At 40.8% G+C, this 22,769-nt stretch overlaps 1 protein-coding gene across 1 annotated transcript; it reads right to left on the bottom strand.

Annotated features, from left to right (window-relative positions):
- Positions 1 to 569: 569 nt before the first annotated feature.
- LOC144328700 (aspartyl/asparaginyl beta-hydroxylase-like) lies at positions 570 to 22,511 on the bottom strand. The gene is made up of 5 exons (XM_077932978.1): positions 20,603 to 22,511; positions 17,521 to 17,656; positions 15,787 to 15,878; positions 14,751 to 14,884; positions 570 to 2,662 (listed from the first exon to the last, which is right to left on the bottom strand). Exons 1-5 carry the CDS (start codon positions 20,624 to 20,626, stop codon positions 2,512 to 2,514), a joined length of 537 nt encoding a protein of 178 aa, XP_077789104.1. The 5' UTR covers positions 20,627 to 22,511; the 3' UTR covers positions 570 to 2,511.
- Between the last annotated feature and the right edge of the window lie 258 nt (positions 22,512 to 22,769).

Genomic DNA, 22,769 nt, shown 5'->3' with positions numbered 1-22,769 from the left:
AGATGGCAGCGGGGGAGGTCCCCCCCCTCCATTAAAACATTTCACCTGTGTTCCTCAGCCTCCTTGGCTGCCAGTGTTTCCTGATTTGAAAAAAGGCCCATGGGAGAAGTTATCGCATGGCACCTTCCCCTGAAGTTTAAATGAAGTACAGGAAGCTTGAGAGGGTGGCTGCCAAGCACCTGAGATGGGAGTGCTTGCTGGTTTTGTTTTTAAGTAAATTCCTTATTTTTGCTATATTATTATTAAGCACAAACTTAGCACACTGATTTCTTTCAAAGCAAATTTTTTTTAAAAAACAACAACTCCTCATGAGGTTTTCAGGAAGTGTGGGCCCCTTGCAAGTCTGTACAGTGCAGACCTGTAGAAAGATGACATGTAGAATGAAACAAATGACTCAGAAAACCTCCTGCTACTTCAAAAGTAAATAAGTGTGAGAACACCCCCCACCAACTCTACCCATGAGAATTTAAACAAAATTTCCTCTCTCCTTTGATAATTTTTTTTTATGCAGTTCCTTTTCTCATTGGTGAGGAATGGTAGAAAAAACACAGAAGAAGGCCAACACAACATTTGTTTTTATGTAAGCTTCATTTATTCCAGCAGCAACAGCAATTTTTGCCATCAATGCAAAAATTAGAAACTTTCAGTGCTGAAGCTACTAACATATATAAAAAAAATCCACACTGCCACAAAGAAGGCACTTGTTTAATGCACAATATACCACAGCACGTAATGGGCAACCATTAGCTTGTAGGTGCACATTTAGAGCAGATTGCTATATTCCATTTGCCTTCCACGTGAAGTAATTGTTTTCAGGCAAAACTGAGATAAGGTAACACTGAACAATGCTGAGCTAATGAGGGCTACAGAAAAATGTAGCCTGTGGTTTCCCAGATGGAACAACACATACTTGTTCACACTTTCATTTTAGGCCTTCCACCTGCACTTAGGAAAGAAAAGGCAGCTATTTATAAACATTATACATAGGAATCTTTCCATTCAATGAAACAAATGACAACAACAGGGCCCTGGATTCAATCTGTACAAAATACTGATCATTCTATTTGAAAATATTACTCCGTCAAGGCCGTAGCAAATATTTATTTTCATGTCATCAGTTTAGGTAACATCTCAGAACTTCGGCTTCTATAATTTCAAAAGTATAGCACTATAAAACCCAGCACATGTATACATTGGCACGTTTCTGCTCATAAAATTAAAAATGTAATGTATATTTTGGTCAGAGAGTGTGAACTGTCTTGTTGTTGGTCGTAATTGTAAAAAGTCTAACCAAAGCTGCTTTGGTGCTGATCCTGTGCACCGCACTTCACTAATTCAAAGGCAAAACTGAGAAGTGAATATGAAAGGGAGGTCAGCCCCCACTTCCCCCCCTCAGGTGGATGGAAACAACCATGTGGGTGTCACTTCATGTGACGATACCTGTATCCAAACTGAATGCTTCCTCTACCACATACGCCACTGTACAATAAGAAACTGACCGCACTTGAGAATAGAAATGCCATAACAATAGACTGGAAGCAAATTGGTTCCAAATGTGATCCTCCTCACAACCTGCACAGTCCCTTAATAAGAAAATGTGCTTCCCATTTAAGTGAAATTCTTTTTGCTGTATTGGAAAGGGCCACCAAACCTTTTTTATGAGGAAGACACAGACATATCAGAGCTGGGTTATAAGTACTGCTCAGCAGAAACTGAGCAAGGCAAATGCATATTGTGCCTTCTCACTTGAAAGACAAAGGCAGAACTCAATAAAATGAAGAGCAGCTCCATAAGGCGTCATCTCTGCAAAATTAACATGGATTGCCATTATTACAAAAGAAAATTACAAAAGGAAAGTGGTTCATAAAGAGCAGGAAAATGGTATCCATATACGATACAAAAATACTATGATCTTTTAAAAAATACAATACCAAATCATCCACTCACATTATCTACAGCTCACACTATCAGTTCATTCACTTAAATCTAAATTCATTTCTACACATTCTAGTATGACAAATTTCCAAGATGCTTGCGAGTAACTGGTTATGAGTGTCCTTAGAAGGATATAGAAGCACTGATGTGAGATGCAATTCACCAAGTACTGTAGCTGCACAACTTTCCTTCATGTGAACAGAAATTGCATACTCACAGTGTCTGAAAATCTGTGTCCTTTATGTTTACACACAAGCATTAGTAGTTACGTGACTAGTACACCAAGTGTGTGCTTAGCAGTGGTAAACATAATGCTGGCATAACAAATATTGGCATAGGTCTTATTTTGATATATGGCACAGGATATTCTTTGGCTGACAAAAGAATAGGAATCTGTACTTGCAGCATGAATACAGAGCTATCAGATCAGTGCCTTATAAAGCACAGAATAGGATGCTTTAAAGTCCATGCCCAGGTTACTTCATACATACAAATTCAGGTTTCTTTCTTTTTTAATGAGACCAGCACTTCCAAACATAAAATGTAGACCTCAACAGGGAAGGCCTCAAGCATCCTTCAAATGGCTGGAAGGGAGCGCCGCTGTTGCGATGTTAACTCTGGGTGCCAAACATCCACAATGAATATCAGGCGATAAGCATCAGCATCCTGCCACACTTCATGTTCAAAAGAGTCATCAAAGATAAGGATTTTCCCTTCTTCCCAGAACCTGAAAGACAGAGAAGCCATCCTTTATTTGCTGCCTCAAGAACCACATCTCCATTCTAGATGAAAACCGTGCACAGATGACCAAACTACCCTGGAGCTAGTAGCTTTACTCTGGAATAGCTTGATATTAGCTCTTCCATACAAAAAGGAGAAGGCAGATGTATGATATAAAATATGTGGTAGAATGCACATCCACATTGATCCAGAATCTGTAACAGATTCTCTACATTGTGTTTACCTATTGTTTGATTGGGTTAGATTCTAACTTAAGGCTCTTCACACAATCTCCCCTTTCTTCTGCTGTGCCCCTCACAAATCTGCCCCTGTCTTTCAAGCTAACCTACTACACAGGGGTTTGGGTAGGATGAAATAGAGATAGTGTCATATATGCTGAGAAAAGGTAGGGTGCAAATGTAATATATTCAGCAACCAAGTTCGGTAAGTCTGAAGAACTGTTCATCTGTTTAAGCATCATAGTGAAAAACACTGAGAGGAAAGATCAATATCAAGGAAAAAGAAAACAAGTATGGTAATTTTCCAAAGCAAATCTAGTCTAATAAAGCAATATGTACAAATTAATTCTTAGAAGAGCAAATGAACACACAAGACTCACTTTGTCTCACTTTTATGAAACCATCTTACTAGCAAAAACCCGAAGCAGAAGTTAATAAACTTATAATCCATCAATGAATAATTTTCCTTTTCTATGATGAGGGTCACATGTCCTCAAAGGTAATCTGTCATAGGCTGCATGCCAGGTGTCACAGGAGCCAGAGTCAATGATGGGCAGAGCTAGAGTGAAAAATGTTCAAATGGGAATATGGCTTCTATCCTAACTTTGTTTCCAGTTGGCTCATGGAAATATCAAGAGGTACTTATCTAATGTGGATGGGGCTATAATGGAGCAATGAAGCTATTATTTCATAGAATCATTGAACTGTAGAGTTGGAAGGTATCCCAAGGGCCATCTAGTCCAACCCTCTGCTACACAGGAATTTCAACTAAATCATATCCAACTTCTACTTAAAAACTTCCAAGAAAAGTCTGTCACCTCTATGTGACAAAAATATGGCCATCATCTACCTATTTTTTTAAATCAACTAGAAACCTAGAAACTTGGCTTATGACATGTGTTCAGTCTTGAGTCATTCAAGAAGCACTATTTCTGAAAACAGTTTCTTACACCATGGTGAAGATCAGTCCAAATATGACCGGCTTTTTAGTATTTGCAAAGGTCTCATCGTGGCCTTTGCAGAGTTGCATTATATCAGTTCATAGCATATTTCCTGAGCTTGGCCCAGTGTTGTCTAATCTAGCTGCCACTGAGGCCCACTTTTCCTTTCCCCCATCCCCCAATTTCAGTTTGCAGGACGTGACAACCTTGGACCTCTTTGAAATAATAATTCTCCAGTGATACCGACCTTCTTGGAAAGAGATGCTGCCTTGCCTCGCTGGTTCTACCATACACAAGAATGACAGACCTTTTTGGGTCAGATGAGTTTTCTCTTTGATACCTGATTCACACCATTAATTTGGCCTCTTGATGGGACACTGCAAGGCTTCCCCCATAAGGTTCAAGTTTACACAGAACACATTATATTTCTAACCACCATTTCCTCCTTTTTTCATGATTCTGTGAACAGGAAACCTTAGGAGCATCCTGACGATCTCTTAATTCCTCCAAAGTCTGCGACTGGCAAAGTCTCTGATTAGTACTCTGAAAGTAGAGTTTGTACCCCAGCTCTCAACTTCAGGATTATCCTACGGAAGCAGAGAGCAATAGACAAGAATATCCATCGCTCACCTCACTCCAACATTGCCCTAGTTCTACAATGAGAGCAGGCCACAGTCTTCTCATAATTAATCTCTGATGAGAACAAGACTGAGCTTTAAATACTGCAAACAGCCCTGGACATCACATTACCATAAAGATTTAAAGAGAAGAAAATTCAAGAGAGAGCTATAAACAGAGGAAGCAATTAGAGGAAAGGATTTAAGCTTCACAATTGGAAAGATGTTCAGAAGTGTTTTGTTCACCCTACTTAAAAGGGACCTTCTTTCAACTAAATTCATAGCACTGAACATTTTGGCTGATACTTTGACTAATGGAAAATACAATACAGTGGAAGTGTCATAATCAAGAAAGAAAACTCATTTATTTAAACTGATTTTAAAAAGTGATGGCTATGAGGAACCTCGATCCTAAATTTACACACCAGAACTTTGGATAGCTGCTTCAAGTGTTGTTTTAATAGAAAAGTGGGAATAAATGTTAATTCTAATGCAGATATACAAAACCCAAGGATTAAAATAGTCAGTCCTGTATTTTTTTTTTCTTTTTTTAATAAATTTTTATTGGTTTTCCATAAAACAAAACAAAAACATAAACATAAACAAACAAAAACACGACTTCCCCATACCACCCCTTTTCTGCATTCTTGTTTCAAGATTTTTCAGCAACCCTCTGATCATAACTTAAATATATTTCATATATTTAACTTCAGTTAGTTATTAATGCAACTGTAGTTCTTTATCTCTTGTAACTCTGAGCCCCTAATTTTCCAAATTACAGCAGTTTTTAAGATAAACTTTAAATTTATTCCAATCTTCATCCACCGCCTCTTTCCCCCGGTCTCGAATTCTGCCAGTCATCTCTGCCAGTCCCATATAGTCGATCACCTTCGTCTGCCATTCTTCCAACGTGGGTAAATCTTGCGTCTTCCAATACTTTGCTAGAAGAATTCTTGCTGCTGTAGTGGCGTACATAAAAAATGTCCTATCCTTCTTTGGCACCATTTGGCCCACCATACCCAAGAGAAAGGCCTCTGGTTTTTTAACAAACGTTCTCTTCAGAACTTTTTTTATTTCATTATAGATCATTTCCCAGAAAGCCTTAATCTTCGGGCAGGTCCACCAAAGGTGATAGAAGGTTCCCTCCGTTTCACTACACTTCCAACACTTGTTATTGGGCAAGTGATAGATCTTTGCTAACTTAGCAGGAGTCATGTACCACCTGTAGATCATTTTCATAATGTTTTCTTTTAAGGCATTACATGCCGTGAATTTAACACCAGTGGTCCATAACTGCTCCCAGTCAGCAAGCTCAATGTCATGCCCAATATCCTGTGCCCATTTAATCATATTAGATTTCACCATTTCATCTTGAGTATTCCATTTCAACAGCAAGTTGTACATTCTTGACAAATTTTTAGTATTGGGTTCTAACAGTTCTGTTTCTAATTTTGACTTTTCCACTTGGAAGCCTTTCTTTCTGTCCTGCTTGAATACTTCATTTATCTGTCGATAATGTAACCAATCTCTCACCTTAAACTTCAGTTTCTCAAAACTCTGCAATTTTACATTTTCACCATCTTGTTCTATAATTTCACAATATTTAGGCCAATTAGAACCCATATTCAATTTTTTCACCTCTTTTGCTTCCATTGGTGACAGCCACCTGGGGGTTCTACTTTCAAACAAGTCTTTATACTTAATCCAAACATTATACAGAGCTTTCCTCACGATATGGTTCTTAAAACCTTTATGCAATTTTACCTTGTCATACCATATATATGCATGCCAACCAAATCTGTTATCAAATCCTTCCAAATCCAAAATGTCTGTGTTCTTGAGGAGCAGCCAATCTTTCAACCAGCAAAACGCTGCTGATTCGTAGTAGAGTCTTAAGTCCGGCAGGGCAAAACCCCCTCTATCTTTCGCATCTGTTAATGTCTTAAATTTTATCCTTGGCTTTTTGCCCTGCCAGACAAATTTCGATATGTCTTTCTGCCACCTCTTGAAACAGTCCATCTTATCTATTATTTGTAATGTCTGAAACAGAAATAACATTCTAGGCAATACATTCATTTTGATAACAGCAATTCTGCCTAACAAGGAAAGTTTCAGCCTTGACCATATGTCTAAATCTTTCTTAACTTCTGTCCAACATTTATCATAATTGTCTTTAAAAAGATTCACATTTTTCGATGTCAAATTTACCCCCAGGTACTTCACTTTTTTTGCTATCTCCAAACCTGTTTCATTCTGGAATGTCTCTTTTTCTTCATTTGTTAAGTTTTTTTGCAAGACTTTAGTTTTTTGTTTGTTCAACTTAAATCCTGCAACTTGACCAAATATCTCGATCAGTTCTAAAACTCTTTTTGTGCTAGTGATTGGCTGTTGCAAAGTCAAAACTAGGTCATCTGCAAATGCCCTTAATTTATACTCTCTCACTCCGACCTGAATTCCTTTAACCAACTGGTCCTTTCTAATCATGTTTAACAAAACCTCCAGAACCAGTATAAAAAGTAGGGGAGAAATAGGACATCCCTGTCGTGTTCCTTTCTCTATAGCTATCTCTTCCGTTACCACATTATTTACAATTAGCTTTACCTTCTGCTCAGAATAAATTGCACCTATACCGTTTTCAAAACCTTGGCCTACCCCCATCCCTTGGAGATTCTTTTTCATAAAACTCCAACTAATATTGTCAAAGGCTTTCTCCGCGTCCACAAAAATCAAAACCGCTTTTCTGTTAATGTTCATCTCCAACAGTTCCACAATGTCTATTATGTTCCTCACATTGTCAGACATGTGTCTTCCCGGGAGAAAGCCAGATTGGTCTTTATGAATCTCACCTGTCAATACTTTCTTCAGTCTTTTTGCTAAAATGTCTGCAAAAATTTTGTAATCCACATTTAATAATGATATCGGGCGGTAGTTCTTAACCTGGTTCTTTTCAGTCTCGGTCTTTGGTATAAGTGAGATAAAGGCCTCTTTCCACGTTTCGGGTGCCTTTTTCCCCTCCAATATTTCATTACAAACTTCTTTCAGTGGTTGCACTAAACCTTCTCTCAAAGCTTTATAGTATCTAGCCGTCAGTCCATCTGGTCCTGGAGACTTTCCCAGTTGTGCCTTTTGAATGGCCTCCTCTATTTCCTGTTCTGTTATTTTCTCATTCAAAATCAACTTGCCCTGTTCTGGAATTTTCGGTAGTCCATAATTTTTAAGAAATTCTTCTATTTCTTGTTCGTTTACTGGCCCTTGTGTGTATAATTTCCTAAAGAAACTTTGAAAACAGTTACTTATCTCATTTGGCTTATGAACATTCTTTCCCTCTATCTCCAAACAAGTAACTGTATTCAATTTTTGCCTCTTTTTCAGTTGCCATGCAAGGAGCTTCCCACACTTGTCTGCAGACTCAAAAGTCCTTTGTCTCATTTGCTTAATTTTCCATTCTATCTCTTGATTTGTCAGTTCCATATATTGCGTCTGATAATATTTTATTTCTCTCAAAATTTCTTGAGACTTTGGTTTTGACCTCAGTTTCTTTTCTCCTTCCTTCATTTTTTCTAAAATTCTTTCTTTCCTTTCATTTTGCTTTTTCCTCTTGATTGAATTCTGTTGTATCAGGAAGCCTCTCATCACGGCTTTACTCGCGTCCCAAATTGTTCTTTTTTCCACATCTGTTCTCCAATTTATCTCAAAATAATCTTTCAATGTCTTTTGGGCCTTTATACAAAATTGTTCATCTCTAAATAGGGAGTCATTCATTCTCCATCTAAAGGATCCAGTTGTTGTCATTTTCATTTCCATCTTTACGGCATTATGGTCGGAGCAGGTTTTTGGGCAGATTTCTACTTTTTTAATCTTTGTAGCCATCACACTAGATACCCAAATTTGGTCGATTCTCGTCCATGTCATTTTAGATTCCGAGAAAAAAGTTCCCTCTCTCTCGAGAGGATTCTTTGTTCTCCAGATGTCAATCAAGTCCATGTTTTCCGTCATCTCGAAGAAAGTCTTTGGTAATCTTCCTTCTTTAGATATTGTCTGTCTTTGTGCCTTGTCCATATTTGTAGACACCACTCCATTCATGTCCCCCATCATTATTATTTTGCAGTCGAGATAATCTAGTAAGGTCTCATGCAACTTCTTAAAAAATTCTGCCTTCCCATCATTTGGTGCATATACTCCAATTATCAAATATTTTTCCCCCTGGATCTGTACTTCAATTGCCAAATATCTTCCTTCTTCATCCTTAAATTTTAATTTTGGGTCCAATTTTTCCTTTGCATAAATCACTACTCCTCTCTTTTTTACTTTATCGGAAGATATAAATTCTTGTCCCAATCTTTTGTTCACCAACAATTTCCTGTGCGCTCTAGTTATATGAGTTTCCTGTAGACATATCAGATCCAGTTGTTCCCTTTGCAAAATGTGGAAAACCTGTCGTTTTTTTCTGGGATGGTTCAAACCGTTGCAGTTCCAGCTTAGAAGTTGCAGAGACATTTTGTTTGTTAGATGTTTGATCCTCCGACTGCTCCAAGTTTTTCTTCCTCTTCAGTTGGCAGTTGTGGTAGTCCAAATGATAGATTTGCGATGTCTGTTAGCCCTCCTCCTTCTGATGTTAATCCTTGTCCTTCTATTCCCGGATCCACCGTACCTTTCTGTAGGTCCTCTAGGTTTCTCTCCAAAAAATATTCTTTCTCCTGTACTGTTCTTATTCTTACTTTCTTCCCTTTGTAGTTAAAGGACAACCCCTGTGGGAATTCCCACCTGAAGGGTATAAAGTTCTTCCTCAGCAAATTGGCAAGATCTCTATAAAAAGTCCTCACTTCCAAGATGTATTTAGGGATGTCCTTAAAGATTTGGACTTGAATGTTTCCAATCACCAAAGCTTTTTGATAGTGAAGGTTCAATATCTTGTCTCTTTCCTCTTTGGTTCTAAAGGTGATCAGACAATCCCTTGACTTCTTGCTTTGCTTTCTACCAAGTCTGAAAGCAGTTGTTATCCCTACTTCATCTTCCTCCAGATCTCCTTGCCAATTTTCCAGAATTGCCTCTGTGAGAAATTCCACCAGATTGTCCTCTTCTTTCTCTGGAACCTGTCTAAATTTCAAATTTCGTTCTTTCCGTTGTAATTCCAGTAAGGAGAGGGCCGCTTCATGCTCATTCACCTTTTTCTCAATCGGCACAAGTCTTTCCTGCGTCTCACCTGCAACAGATTTTGCACTTTCTGCAATTTTCCTTGTTTCTGAAGATTCCTGAATCAGTCTATTTATAGATTCTGTGTTTGTTGCCACTGATGTGGTATTCAGATCCAATCTTGCTGTAAGTTCTGTCAATTTCTTTGAATTTTCTGTAGATTGCTTTGTTAAGGCCTCAAGGGATTGATTTATTTTAAGCAGTGCCTGTGTCATAGATTCCATTGATGCTGCTGTCGCACTGTCCGGTGCAGGCACTGTGTTGCCAGAGATTGAAGCTCTTTTCTTTTGTGTTAGTTTAGCTTTAGACCTGGTTCTTATCTCCTCTGCTGTGCCACTCATATCCCAAGGCCGTTCTCACAGGAAAAACTTGCAATGGAAAATCCCACTATTAGTCAGTTACTTTGCAATTTTTCCCTCTTAGCCCTCAAGAGGGAGCAGTTAAAAGTTTCCAAGTTAGAAACAACAAAGAGACAGAAAGCCGGATGTAGAAAATCTCAAATCCGCCATTAAAGTTGTAAAACTTTTTCTCCAATTTAAATTTGGTTAGTCCAATGTCAGTAACAAAGTCCCATTCAAATCCTAAATGTCTTAAGATTTTTTCACCATTTAAGGTATAGTCTATATCCACTTCAGAGCTATTTTAAAGAACAGTTTTCCCGGTGTTAAATCCTGGCAGGTCGTCCCGGGGATCAGAGCAGTGAAAAACTTTGTTTCCCTTTAAATTAAAAGTATCTTCACAAGACTGTCTTTTTCCCCCTTCTCCTGCCAATCTGGAGGGGAGAGATACTTTTGACAGCTCAGGTTTGACAGTTCGCAACTAAGTTTCTAATAACTGCAGCGAGGTCTTTCGTTGCTTTAAATTCCTGCAGTCCGGGGGGGGCAGACTTCCTTATTTTTTGCCCTCCCGTTTTCAGCCAAATTTTCTATTTCTATTTTTAAAGGTTCCTGATTTTTTTTCCCTTCTTACTCACGGGAATCCAGTCCAGATTTTCTTTTCAGGAAGGAATCGGCGCTCTCCGCTAATGGCGACGCGGCTTCACTCCGCAGGCTGGGTAGCGACTCTCAGCACCGCGCTCACTCCCGATGCCGCTCCGGAGCCTTTAAAAAGGCTCTTTCACAGTACCGGGGGGCGCAAAGGTGCCCACCAAGTCTCCTTGCTCTCAGGCTTCCGCGCCTGAGATTTTAGGGGTCCCCCACTCGCCGTAGCGGGTAAGACCCGAACTTGCGGAGCAGTCCTTCTCCGGAGCTCGGAGGTAGGACCGCCATTAAGCGCTGGCACCGACCGGAAGTCTCCAAAATAGTCAGTCCTGTAAACTGGTTTGCAGGATTATAGGCAACACCATGCCAGGTCTTAAATTTAGCTTCTGTCTAATTCTGGTGGAAAGCAAGAGACAAACTTGCGTAAGAAAGTGACTCTATTTTAAGGGGGGGGGAGGTTTGTTTGTTTTTATTTTAAAAATTGCATTAATTAACCACCAAAAGTTCTGATTCTTGAGAAAAACACTAGTGCAAGGGAAGTGTTGATGTCGAAAATTTGAAGAGGATTCTGTCATTTACATAGCCTTGAAAGAGATTGCTACACACACAAACAAAACAAAACAGCTACAGAATTGCCAGGGCCGTTAATTGGACCTACCACTGAAATGCAAATAAATGTGGGTTTTTGTGTGTGTATGCCACACTATATTGTGAATGAAAAGTACCATAATGTGATCATCACAACATGATATCGTACAATTAGAATTATGTCAACACTGGGCTATGTTGGTTGCATCAACTAATGCCCATCTCTTAGCACTAGACACTCCTGTATTATACGGAACTCTCCTTTGACAGCTTATTAAGTTTAAATTATTTGTATTGTCATATTTCATATTACATTTTGAATTGCAGCATCTGGTCTAGATCATGTTTATCCCTGTAAAAGGGCTGGGTAAGGTTTTTGGAGGGCTTTTCTGCAGTAATATATTATGATTGTGTAATGGCTTTCTCTTTTGTAATAAGTAAAAACTTGGAATGGAAATGACAAACAATGACTAGGAGAAGCTGAACATTCATTAAATTTCTCATTATCAAATTTCTGAGCAACATCCCTTTGCACCTAACTCAGCTCAAACTCCTGGAAACAAATATTATTGTCAATGACTAGTCAATAGGAGCTAACGGCTGCCACAAACTGACATGTGTGGCGCAGTATTTAAATTAGGTATATGCTGGCAAGTGTCCAAAATTTCTGGTGGAAGTAGCTGCAATCACATTATTAATTGATGAAAAAAAATCCTGCCTTCAAAATACATTTCCCCCAGAAAATGTGTTTGCTGTTTTTTTACATGTTAGGAAGATGATTGGCACATGTGATTCCCTCCCCATCCCACCCCACCCCACAAAAACCACTAACTGGGTTTCTACAATAGTAACAGTTCCAAAACATGACTGGCAGACTGGAAAACAACACTAGCTTTTTCAGATTTTTTCCTGTATACTGCCTTAAATTGCAATCCTAGGCTCACTTTCCACGGAACAATTCCCGCTGAGGTCCTACTCCTTCCTATTGATCACTTTGGTTGCCCTTTTCTGAACCTTTTCCAGCTCTAGCATACAATTTTTGAGGTGAGGTGATCAGAAAACGTGTTCTCCCAAAATGAGAGCATGTGTTGCGGTTGGGGGATACAAGCCACCCTGATGTTACTGGGCAGATTTGGATAAACCCAAGCCTTTAAGTGGTTAATTTGGGTTACTGGGGAGTTTTGAATGTTGCCAATTCTGGAGGAGGGGTCAGAGGCTTTAAATACAGGACGCCCAACGCTGGGCGTCCTCTTGGCCTTTTTGCACCGGATCACCCGCCCACCCTCCCTTTAACAGGGGGCGTTTTCTTGATTGATTGACCTTGCTATGCCTGTCATGGGGTCGTCCGCCTTGGAGCGGGGGCCTGGTAGGAATTTTGCCAATTGGCTGATTGGCTGGTGCCATTTGGTTTTTGCCTACTGCGTAGCAAATCGTCACAACTTGTAAGGTTGGCGGTTAGGCATTGGTTAAAATTGGTTGGTGGAGGGGTAAGTGCCTACCCCTCCAATGGTGGTGCGGAAAAGGGAATTCCGTTAAAGGAATCCAGGGGCTTGCCATTCTTTTCGTCCTTGTCCCTGGTATCGGACTTGGGCCATGCAAGCCCCACTGGAACATGAGGGTGAGAAGTGAGGGACTGATGCCCAGCTTCATTTTCTCACCCAATACTTGTTTCCCACGCTGGCTTCCGCTGGAATCCGGAAGTCAGCTCTGTCCCTGGCGCAAGGACATATAGTCATAACCAACGCCTAAGCAACCACTCACATTTTTTTGTATTTTGAATAAAGTTGTGGCCAAATTTATGCCAAAAACCTTAAACAAAAATTGATGTGTGATGTGTGACTTTTTTGGTGGGGGGTGGCATTGTGGGACTCAACACGCAACTGTACATGGTATTCCAAAAGTGGTTGCACCATAGATTTGTGTGATGGCATTATGATGTCGGCAAGTTTGTTTTCAGGTCCTTTTCTAATAATCCCTAGGATGGAATTTGCCTTTTTCACAATTTCCATACACCGGGTCAGCAGTTCAGAATCATACACACAACTGGATCAGCATTTCCAAGAGCTGAGGAGGGAAGCCATTTTTAAGGTTTAATGGCCAATTGATTACCTTTGGGGGCATTAGGAGCTGCAGCTGGAAAAACCTCAAAAGAAAGGTCCAGTTTCTCTTGGTGCTCTCACCTGTATGCTTTTATAACTTCTTTGTATCATATGAGCTAGTATTATATTTACCACCTCGCAGAACTCCTTCAGTGCCTAGAGACATAACTGTGACATTGTTTAGAAATGTCTCTGGAATGAGAGGCCTCAAAAGGTTTATTTGCTGACTGATATTTATAAATGAATGATAATTATACACGTGCTGGTTTTGGAAAGGAGGGAGGGAGAGAAAATTGAAGAAAGAGGTCATTGATTGCAATAAAGAGATGATAGATAGATGATAGAGATGGGTAGATGATAGGTAGATGATAGATAGATAGATTAGATAGATAGATAGATAGATAGATAGATAGATGATATAGATAGATAGATAGATAGATAGATAGATAGATAGATAGATAGATCAGTGTTTCCCAAACGTTTTTGGGCAACGGCACACCTGTTTACCGGAAAAAAATCTCGCGGCACACCACCATTAAAGCCCCGCCCCCGTGACGTCATTCGGGGAGCCGGCGGCCCGGGCCTGAGCTGGAAGGAGAGGCGGTGCTTTTCGGCACAAGGCAATCGGCCTGGAATTGTTTCCCGCGCGCTGCGAAAGGGAACAGCTGCGGTCGCGCGAACCCTCCGGCGCTGGGAGGGGAAAGGGCGGAGTCGCAGAGCACCAGCTGGCCGAGCGGTTGCGCGCAGCGTTGCGCTTTTGGAGAGCGTGCGGCTGCTGCTAGGGGATCCGGGGACGTGAGCAGGCCTGGCCCGACCCGGGTTGAAGGAGGACAAGCCGGCAGCGCGCCAAGTGAGTTCGGTTGCGCACGACGGCCCCCGCTCCCCCCACCCCCGCCGGATCCTCGCCGCCGCCGCCTCTCGCCCGCCTCCCTCCCACGGCACACCACCCGATGTCTCACGGCACAGTAGTGTGCCGCGGAACACCGGTTGGGAAACACTGAGATAGATGATAGATAGATGATAGGGCATGTCAACCAGTCAGTGCTTTTAACTTGTGTGTGTTCTGTCTAGTAACCAAATGCTGACAACTTTGCCCAGATTTGTCTTCCAGATTTAATCCAGCCCCCCCCCCAAACCCTGGTTCTGCCCTGACTCACCAGGTTCTGTATAATAATAATAAGAATTATTATTATTATTATTATTATTATTATTATTATTATTATTATTACCCTGCCCATCTGGCTTGGTTTCCCCAGGCACTCTGGGCAGCTTCCAACAGAATATTAATAATCTATTAAACATTAAAAGCTTCCCTAAACAGAGTACTGACTCTGTTTGCTAGGGAGCTCTTCCCCTTTGGCTCCTGTCCCCACTCTTATAGTACATGAATGTGCCCACCATAAACCCCAGACCGGAGGATAAGGGAGGAGGGTGATACCTTGTTTCTTCAGCACACCGAATCTGGCACCCTTCTTTTGGAATCACCAAGCCTAGATGCATCCTCAGCCTACAATTTGTAGGCCCTGTGTGAGGCCAGACATGAGTCCCTGGGTGCATAACAGAATATTTGATCTGCAGAGAGAGGCATAGTTTGTGTTTTTTTTTAAAAAAAATCAGTTCAATTACTCTAACTTGCAGAGAGTATAGGACTGTGTTCAAACCAATTCAGGCTGACAAGCCAGCACTGCAATGTCATCTTGTGTTAGCAAGCCTGTTCATGACTATGTCCAGGAACCTTGATATAAAGGTTCTTTAACTTCTCCAAAGCACATGATAGGAGCTTTAATTAGAGCTGAATCTCCTAGAGTTACTTTAGAGCTCCAATACAATCCCACCCTCAGGTCACACCAAAAATGGTTTGTTGCAGTGTGCAGGAGCACACTTAATAAGGGGTGGGGGGCGGGGATTGTATTTCTATCAGAATTGTAGGAGTGGGAAGGAAAGTTTAAAACTTGCATCTCTATATGACCCCCCCCCCTTTGTGCTGCTCAGCTGACTGAGAAACAGCTGAGAGTGGTGGAAAGGAGAACTACATGGGGGAGGGTGATCAGTAGTGTTGTGACCCAGGTAGATGCCACGCAGTGGTCCAGAAGCAACCTGGGGAGTGTAGATTGCACACTTCTGAACAAGAAATAGAAAAAAAGGCAGGTTTCTTGGAGCCTATGCATACAGATCAGATAATGTGCATATTGTCCTGGGAACGTACAAAATGGAGTCAATATATGTACATTCCCCAAGGCCTGTTGGGGATTATGCATAATGGCAAAAGAATGTTAAAAATTAAGCCACAATATGCACATTTCCCAAGATGCATAATAACCAGGAAATGTGCACACTCCCCTCTTCACTGAAGTATAATGTGCACATTCTCAATGAGGCCTGGGGAATATGCACAATGGCCTGTTATGCACATTAAACACTCAACATTCCCTATAACACTCCACCTCTCTCTTCCCCTCTATATCAGTTAGTACCTGTCCTCTTCTGCATCCAGTGGCCTCTGGAAATCGTTCCAATAAGGCACATGTTTTGGGAACACTCTTGCATGCATTTTCATTTTTTCTTCCTAGAAGGAGGGGGGAAACCACAACTTAAGCACCAGGAATCTGAAGTCTTAAAACAAAAGATTAATCGACCTTTAAATTCTCCTTCGTTAACCTTCAAAGTTATTCAAACACTTGAAAATTCTCTCTCTGTAAAATTCATAAGTTTAAGTCTATTACAAGTCCACAGACCTTCTAATTCCAAAAACAAATATTGATTCTACGCAAAGAGGGATTGATGGGAAAAGCCTTCCAAATTATGAGAAAGCCCATCCACAGTACATTTTTCATTGTTAATAATTTGAACAAAAAAACATAGTAGGACAAAAACATAGTATCTCTGTAAATTCTGTACAAGTTTCTTATAAATCTAAATAGCTTGGTATACAAAGTTTGCAACTGATTCAGTTACACGTGTGTGTGTGTGTGTGTGTGTGTGTGTGTGTGTGTGTGTGTCTCAACACCAGGAAGACTGGTGGGCAGAGTTCTGTTGCACTCATGTCTTGCTTGCAGGCATCCCACAGGTGGCTGGTTGGCCACTGTGCAAACAGCAGGTTGTTCGACTAGATGGGCCTCGGGCCCAATCTTCTAATGTTCTTATGTACATGTCAGGGACTGGACTGAAGAAGAGGTTTGGGAATCGCCTCCTCCTCCTCCTCTGCTTCCCTCGGAGGAGGAGGGGTAGTGGGGGGGATCGCCCCTCCTTTTCCAGTAGTTTCAAGAGAAGAGGGATCCAGGATTGTATTACAGCAGAATGCAGAGCTTCCAAGTTATGAGATCTTAGGAGAAGGAGGGGGAGTTGGAGAAATGCCAGCAGAGACTTCCTTGGAGAGAACAGAAGCTCCTCCACCACCGCGTACTCATCGCTCACTTAGAATTCAAGAGCAAAGGGCTCAACAACATTTGACTCCTGAAGCCTCCCATAGAGCCACAGGCTGTTGCTGGAGAAAGAAGGGGATGGGCTCAGAGTGAGCAACGTCACCATGGAGTTAAGGACTGGATTGTTTTCCTTGCTCCACGATTACTGAATAAAACCATATATATGAACTTTCTTGTTTCTTCTTTGATCCCTGGTGCTTCTGGGGGGGGGGGGGGAGGAGAGCATCCCTCGAGCCTAACAGTACATCACTCTGCTGGAAAGGAAGTGATCAAGGGGAAAAGAAGACTGCTTCTTATGTCTCTATAAAATATGTCACAACAGTCACATGCATAGGAAAATTCCTAACTTTTTACTGCCATGTGGACAAGCATGATCCTCGTATCAGGAAGTCTCGAGTGCCAATTGGACTTGCTGTTCCTCTTTTTTCCTGTCAGCCCCTTTCCCCCAGTTCTTGCACAAAAGTGGGCAATGGCAGGAATGAGAAGGGTAAGCAGCTTCCACTTGCCTCATCCCCTCCCTTTGTGAGGCTGAATGTGTTGGCCACAGAGAGAAAGGACAGGTGAACCAAAAGTGGTGATAGTGTCAAGGGGGATGTGGGCCCACTGAGGACACCTGGCCCAAATAGATTGGATCCAGCACTTGCTGTAGAACAGCCATGCATTTTCATTTTATTGCAGTCTGGCTTCACAGGAACAAACCCATTTCCATTAAAATTACAGCTTTTATTAAAATTGCAGAATGGAAACTGAGTGACCGGAGAGAAAGGGGAATTAGCGCTTACAAACCTTGCTGCCAGAGAGTAAACTGGCTCCAGTCACCTTTCTCCCGCAAGTTCTCGTCTTCAGGCAGAAAGAGCCCCTTTCCTCTATCCATCACAGCAAGTCCCTCATCTCGAATCACCTTCCAGTTTCTCTCTAAGGACTGAAAAGGCAAAAAATACCAAATAATACATTAATTTAGTATTTAAAGAGCATTCTGATTTATTTATTTTTACCTTAAAAATACACAGCAGCAGTAAGAAAGCATTTAGCATCGTTAACAAGCTTTCCATTTTCCATTCAGTTAAGGGTTTAAAACAAAACGATCCATGTAGTTTCTTAGTTTCAATTACCTTCGCATCATAAAAATTTCAATAATCCCCAGCCACCTACCAAAGTGGCCTCCACTTTAATTTGCTTTTGATTAGCCGAGGGGGGTGTTCAGCAGATCATTTTATACTATGTGCTAACAAGAGTATTGATCTTCACAGTCACAGCGCACCAGAGTTTTCAATACCAAGAGAGCTAACAGAGCATTGAGAACAATACTTTGAATTCCAGAAATAAATGCAGCACAATGTACACATGTCTTTTAAGTCTGTAATGACATGTGAAATCCTCAGTGCTCCCCCCACTTCACTCTGTTGCAAGAGTTGGTCCCAGACAAGTTGAGAGAGCAGAACATTCCCATAGCCCAAGGTGCAAAGTTAGAGGAGCACCTCTTTTCCAGAGCACTTCCCTCAAATTTCTGATTTGCTGCTAAAGCATCAAGAAGGAGTAAATCCTACAGCAATATGACTTCAACAAATGTTGAGATCCCAAGGCCTTCCCACCTCTATCTCACCCACATACTGTTTAATGGCATTACAGGAATTCCCTAAAGAAAGGGTAATGGCATTGTTTTTAGTCCACAAACTTAACTCAAGCAACCAATAGCACTTGCCATCATCACATTTTCCCAGACAAAGCTTTCCACAGATTCTCTATGTACTTATTGATGTTAAGCAGAGTTAATCCTCTTAATTTACAACTTAATTTCATCAGCAAAACAGAATCTTTATCTTCTGTTGCCTAAATGATTTAATTCGTGCATATGTCTGCCAAGCAATTCTTTTGCTATTTAACATCACAGAGGCACTTGCAAAGCCAGATTATGCGCCATGCAATTAATTGGGCACTGCTTTCATTTCCAAAGAGCAATGCAAATATATTGTGGTTAATGACTGATACCAGCACCTGGCAATGCCCAATGTAACAAGGTGTCAGTGAAAAGGGAACTGAATCATGGTCTCTCTTATGCAGAATGGTCAACTCTGGTTGTCAACAATTTCAGTTCTACATGGATACTAGTTCTTCAGTCACTTGAGATTCATTCCCTGAAAAGCTTGGGGAAAGCTCAGGTATCCTCATTTGTGTGAAATATGTGCACCATTATTGAGCCTTCCTCAAGTGTAGAAAGAAATCTGCATGGTAACTAACTCAATCACACAGGTCAAAGACATTCCAGATTGCTTTGCAAACTGACAATATAGGACATTGTTTAATCAATCATTTCCAGTTACTTGGTTATTATCTAAGAATGGCACTGCTGTGATCCTTCCTAAATGTCAAAGCAGCATTATTAGGAAAATGTACAAAGTTACCTGCCTTATTTCTTTCTTTTTGCTGCCAACAATATTTATGATGACACTAGAATAAACTGACGGTACTTTTAATGATCTGTATGTAATCTAAACAATATACTGAGGACTGACAAAGGTACCACTTGATTTGCTTGAATCAATAATAATGTACTATAGGATGTCAGAACAGAAGCTGAAAGGATCAGGTAAGGGAATATCAATTCACCAACACAGGGAACAGCTTTACTCAAGTTAAACGCAAGCTTTCCTTATCTGAAACACAGATAAGGATGGTGATTTTCTTATGGCCTGTGCAGTGCTGCGATTCAATAAGGATGAATCCTGGACTGCCTTGCCAAGCGAGTTTTGCCAGGTTCCCTCGGGTGTAACTCTTTTGGGCGGCCTTTGGCTGAACACTTCCTCCTTTGGGGTATGTTTGGTATGCTGATGTTTTAATTCTGATGGCTGCCTTGTAATTGTTATTGTGGTCCTAGTGTCTCATGCTAATATTTCATTATTAGGTGTGATTGTTTTATATTACTTTTTTTTGAATCGTTGGCACTTTGAACTTCTAAGGAATTTAAGTAAAATAAATGAAATAGCTAGGCATCTTCAAGTATTTAGCCTGAACACATGAAAACAAAATGCACATACTTCACTTGCAAAAGCTCTCAGGAACCATCTCCAGACAGCACTCGCAGAGAAATTTGGGGAGCTGCTGCCAGTCTGGGCAGACAAAGGGTGGCTGAACTTTTTCAGCCTGAGAGCCTCACTGATGGTCAGCTACCTTTCTGAGAGCTGCATGATAGCGGTGGGTGTGGCCTAGGTATGTGTGTATACAAATATATTACAAATACACACCCACCCAGCATTTCCAGCTCTCCCCACTCCAGTGCTGCCATGAGGGGTGGCTGAAAACTTTGCTTTTTACATATCATTTTGGGCAAAGTAAAAGGCAGCATTTCTTTTCACATCAGCACATCAGTGGGGCTTGGTCAGGAGTGGAGCAGGCATGCACAGCACACTGGGGCTGGGACATGTATCCCTTGAAGGGCTGGATGTGGGGCAAAGTGGGTTCAAGTTGATTATTCTCAGAACACACTCCCCAGTACTGTCAGATACACCTGAACTGAAGCACAGGTGAAATGGTTTAGTCTTGGCTAAACAGTAACCATAGTCAAAAGCCAAACTAGACAGCACAGTATGCCCATGCTTCTCTCTTGCATTTTTGGGTTTTTTTGTTTTTGTTTTACTAAATAGCTTGGGAGGAGTGATCTGGCTTAGGACCATGAAAGGAATAATCCTGGTCCCTCTGCAACTACTATTTAATGAACAGAAAGCAAGCACATAAGGGCCCATCATGTGCAAACCATGGCATCTAGTCTGTGCCTAAGCCCCTATTAAGTAATATTAACTTCCATGATGTTAAACGGAGGCACAAAAAGCATGTGATGTGAGCAAAACTGTGTTTCCAAACACAGACCCACCCTATTTAGATGGAAAGCTAGCATGGAGAGTGTGATTCAGAAGACCAAACAGGCAAATGATCATGGAGTGATGAATCCACCACTGCTACTCTCAAAGTCCATCCTTTGAATCGCTTTGCTCCAAAGTGGGCTTTGATGCTGGAAGTAGGGCCAGCTGGGAAGAAAGCAATTGGAAGTGAGTGTGGGAGCTTCAAGGAAGGGTCAGCACTGTTATGCCTCTTCAATGCTTTGCATCTTACACTCCACAGCCAGATTTACATACAAATAGGACAGAAACACATTAAAATACATTTTTAACATAGTCTATAAACCGGGCTCAACACTGAATAGACTGAATATGAATAAGACAAATACTTTGCACTGTACATAAGGTCAAAGGCCGCCAAGTCAGTTTGTTTTGAGCACCTTTTCTGCAAACAAATTCACAAATTTGGATTGCATGGGCTTCAGAGAGAAAACTTGTCTGGATTTCTCAGTTTTAATAAGTAAGAAGGAATAGAAGCACAAATGACTGAAACAGCTGTCTTTATTAAGCTTGTTACTACTCTCCTGAGAACGTTATGGCACTTTTCGCTTGCAGCAAAAACACAGCTCATTACTGGAATTACCTTTTTTCAAATATTGAAATAATTTTATACAGCATTAACATGGAAGCATGAGGACTACAAATGTTCTTCTCATATGTCTTCGCAACTTATATTTCTAATTCCTTAGGCAAACCTCCAACTGTGCAAGCTACTTCAGGCATCTAAAACATAACACCAATTAGAGCAAAATATATACGTGCTTCAGCAGAAGCATAGGCTGTTATGCATACAAAACAGCACAGCTAAACATCAGTTGACAGTATTACCCAAGGAACAGCCCCTCTAGTACTATATCACTGCACTGCTTCATCATGATGCTTCATGCATCTCACTCAGATTTCTCTTTTTTATAGTTAGCAAATATTAGCTAGACTGATTACAAGGCTGTGATTCCACATGGAGAAAAGCTTTTTGCTCTTCTGACTAAAAACAGAACATGAAATATGCGACATTGCAAAGAATACCAGGATACCTGAAGATAATGTCCAATTCCCTCATTTAAAATAAAATCTGAGGTGGGAGATGTAAGGCATTATTTGGTACTTTCTCCAAAAAGATTTTTTGGGGGTGCATATACAAATTAATAGAAAATTACAATCATGAAGACTTGGGGAGACTGAATTTGGACAATGAGACCCCACCTGCCTCAAACTAAGTTACCAAAATCAGCAACGAAAGAAGAAAGTGCCCCCACACGCAGTTGGTCTGTCTTTGTGAAAATGATATACTGATGTTTTTTTTAAAAAAATCTTCCAAGTACTCCAATGCTTTGCGTCCTTGTCTATGTAAGTTTTGTATGTAATGGACCCAAGTGTTCAAAAGTATGTCTACAAAAAGTTAACATACCCACAATGGGAGCAAAAGGGAGCAGGTGGGAGTGGAAAGTGGCTCTTTAAAGTTTCCTTGATCCAAGACAATGTTTTTGTTACCTCTGTGGGGATTTCTGCTTCTAGAAGTTTTGGGCTTTTGTGGATATATTTGTTAGCAAATAAAAAAAAAACCTGTGAAGATTCAAAGCAACAAGTATTTTAAGGTAGCTCAAATCTTTTCCAGACAGGGCAAGAATTTCATTCTCTCTGTATGTACCTATAAATATATGTGGGTACAAGTGAACAAAAATGAATCACTTCCAAAGAAATAGGATTACGTCTGCTGCTCTGAAACTGAGTTATTTTCAGGTCTGTGTGCTACTTCTTGAATAAGGCAGGTGCCTTAGTCTTATAAATATTTCTTGGGAAAGAAAAGGTTGATAATGAGCATCTTGGAATATACATGCTTATGAGCCTACAGCTTGGAAGCAGGCACCCATGGGTTCTGTTTCATGATCTGTGTCTGAATGAGAGATGTGGGTGTCTTTCCCCTTTTCTGACTGGCGTTCTGTAACTAGTCATGATTACATTGTGCCACTAGGTGCAACTAGATGTGGCCAAACACAAGCATTAGCTCTCTCGGGGGGAACAAAAATAAATAAATCAAGGTTCATTTAGTCTCCAAAACAGCCAGACTATTTCATCAAGGGATGCAGATTTAAGAAGCCCACCTGAGCTTTGAATGTGCAAACTTACCCTACGGACCATTGA

The sequence above is a fragment of the Podarcis muralis genome, chromosome 8 (genome assembly GCF_964188315.1).
Source record: "Podarcis muralis chromosome 8, rPodMur119.hap1.1, whole genome shotgun sequence".
In the NCBI taxonomy this organism is placed as follows: domain Eukaryota; kingdom Metazoa; phylum Chordata; class Lepidosauria; order Squamata; family Lacertidae; genus Podarcis; species Podarcis muralis.
The sequence above is the reverse complement of the archived record's forward strand: the minus strand, read 5'-3'. Positions and strand labels throughout refer to the sequence as shown.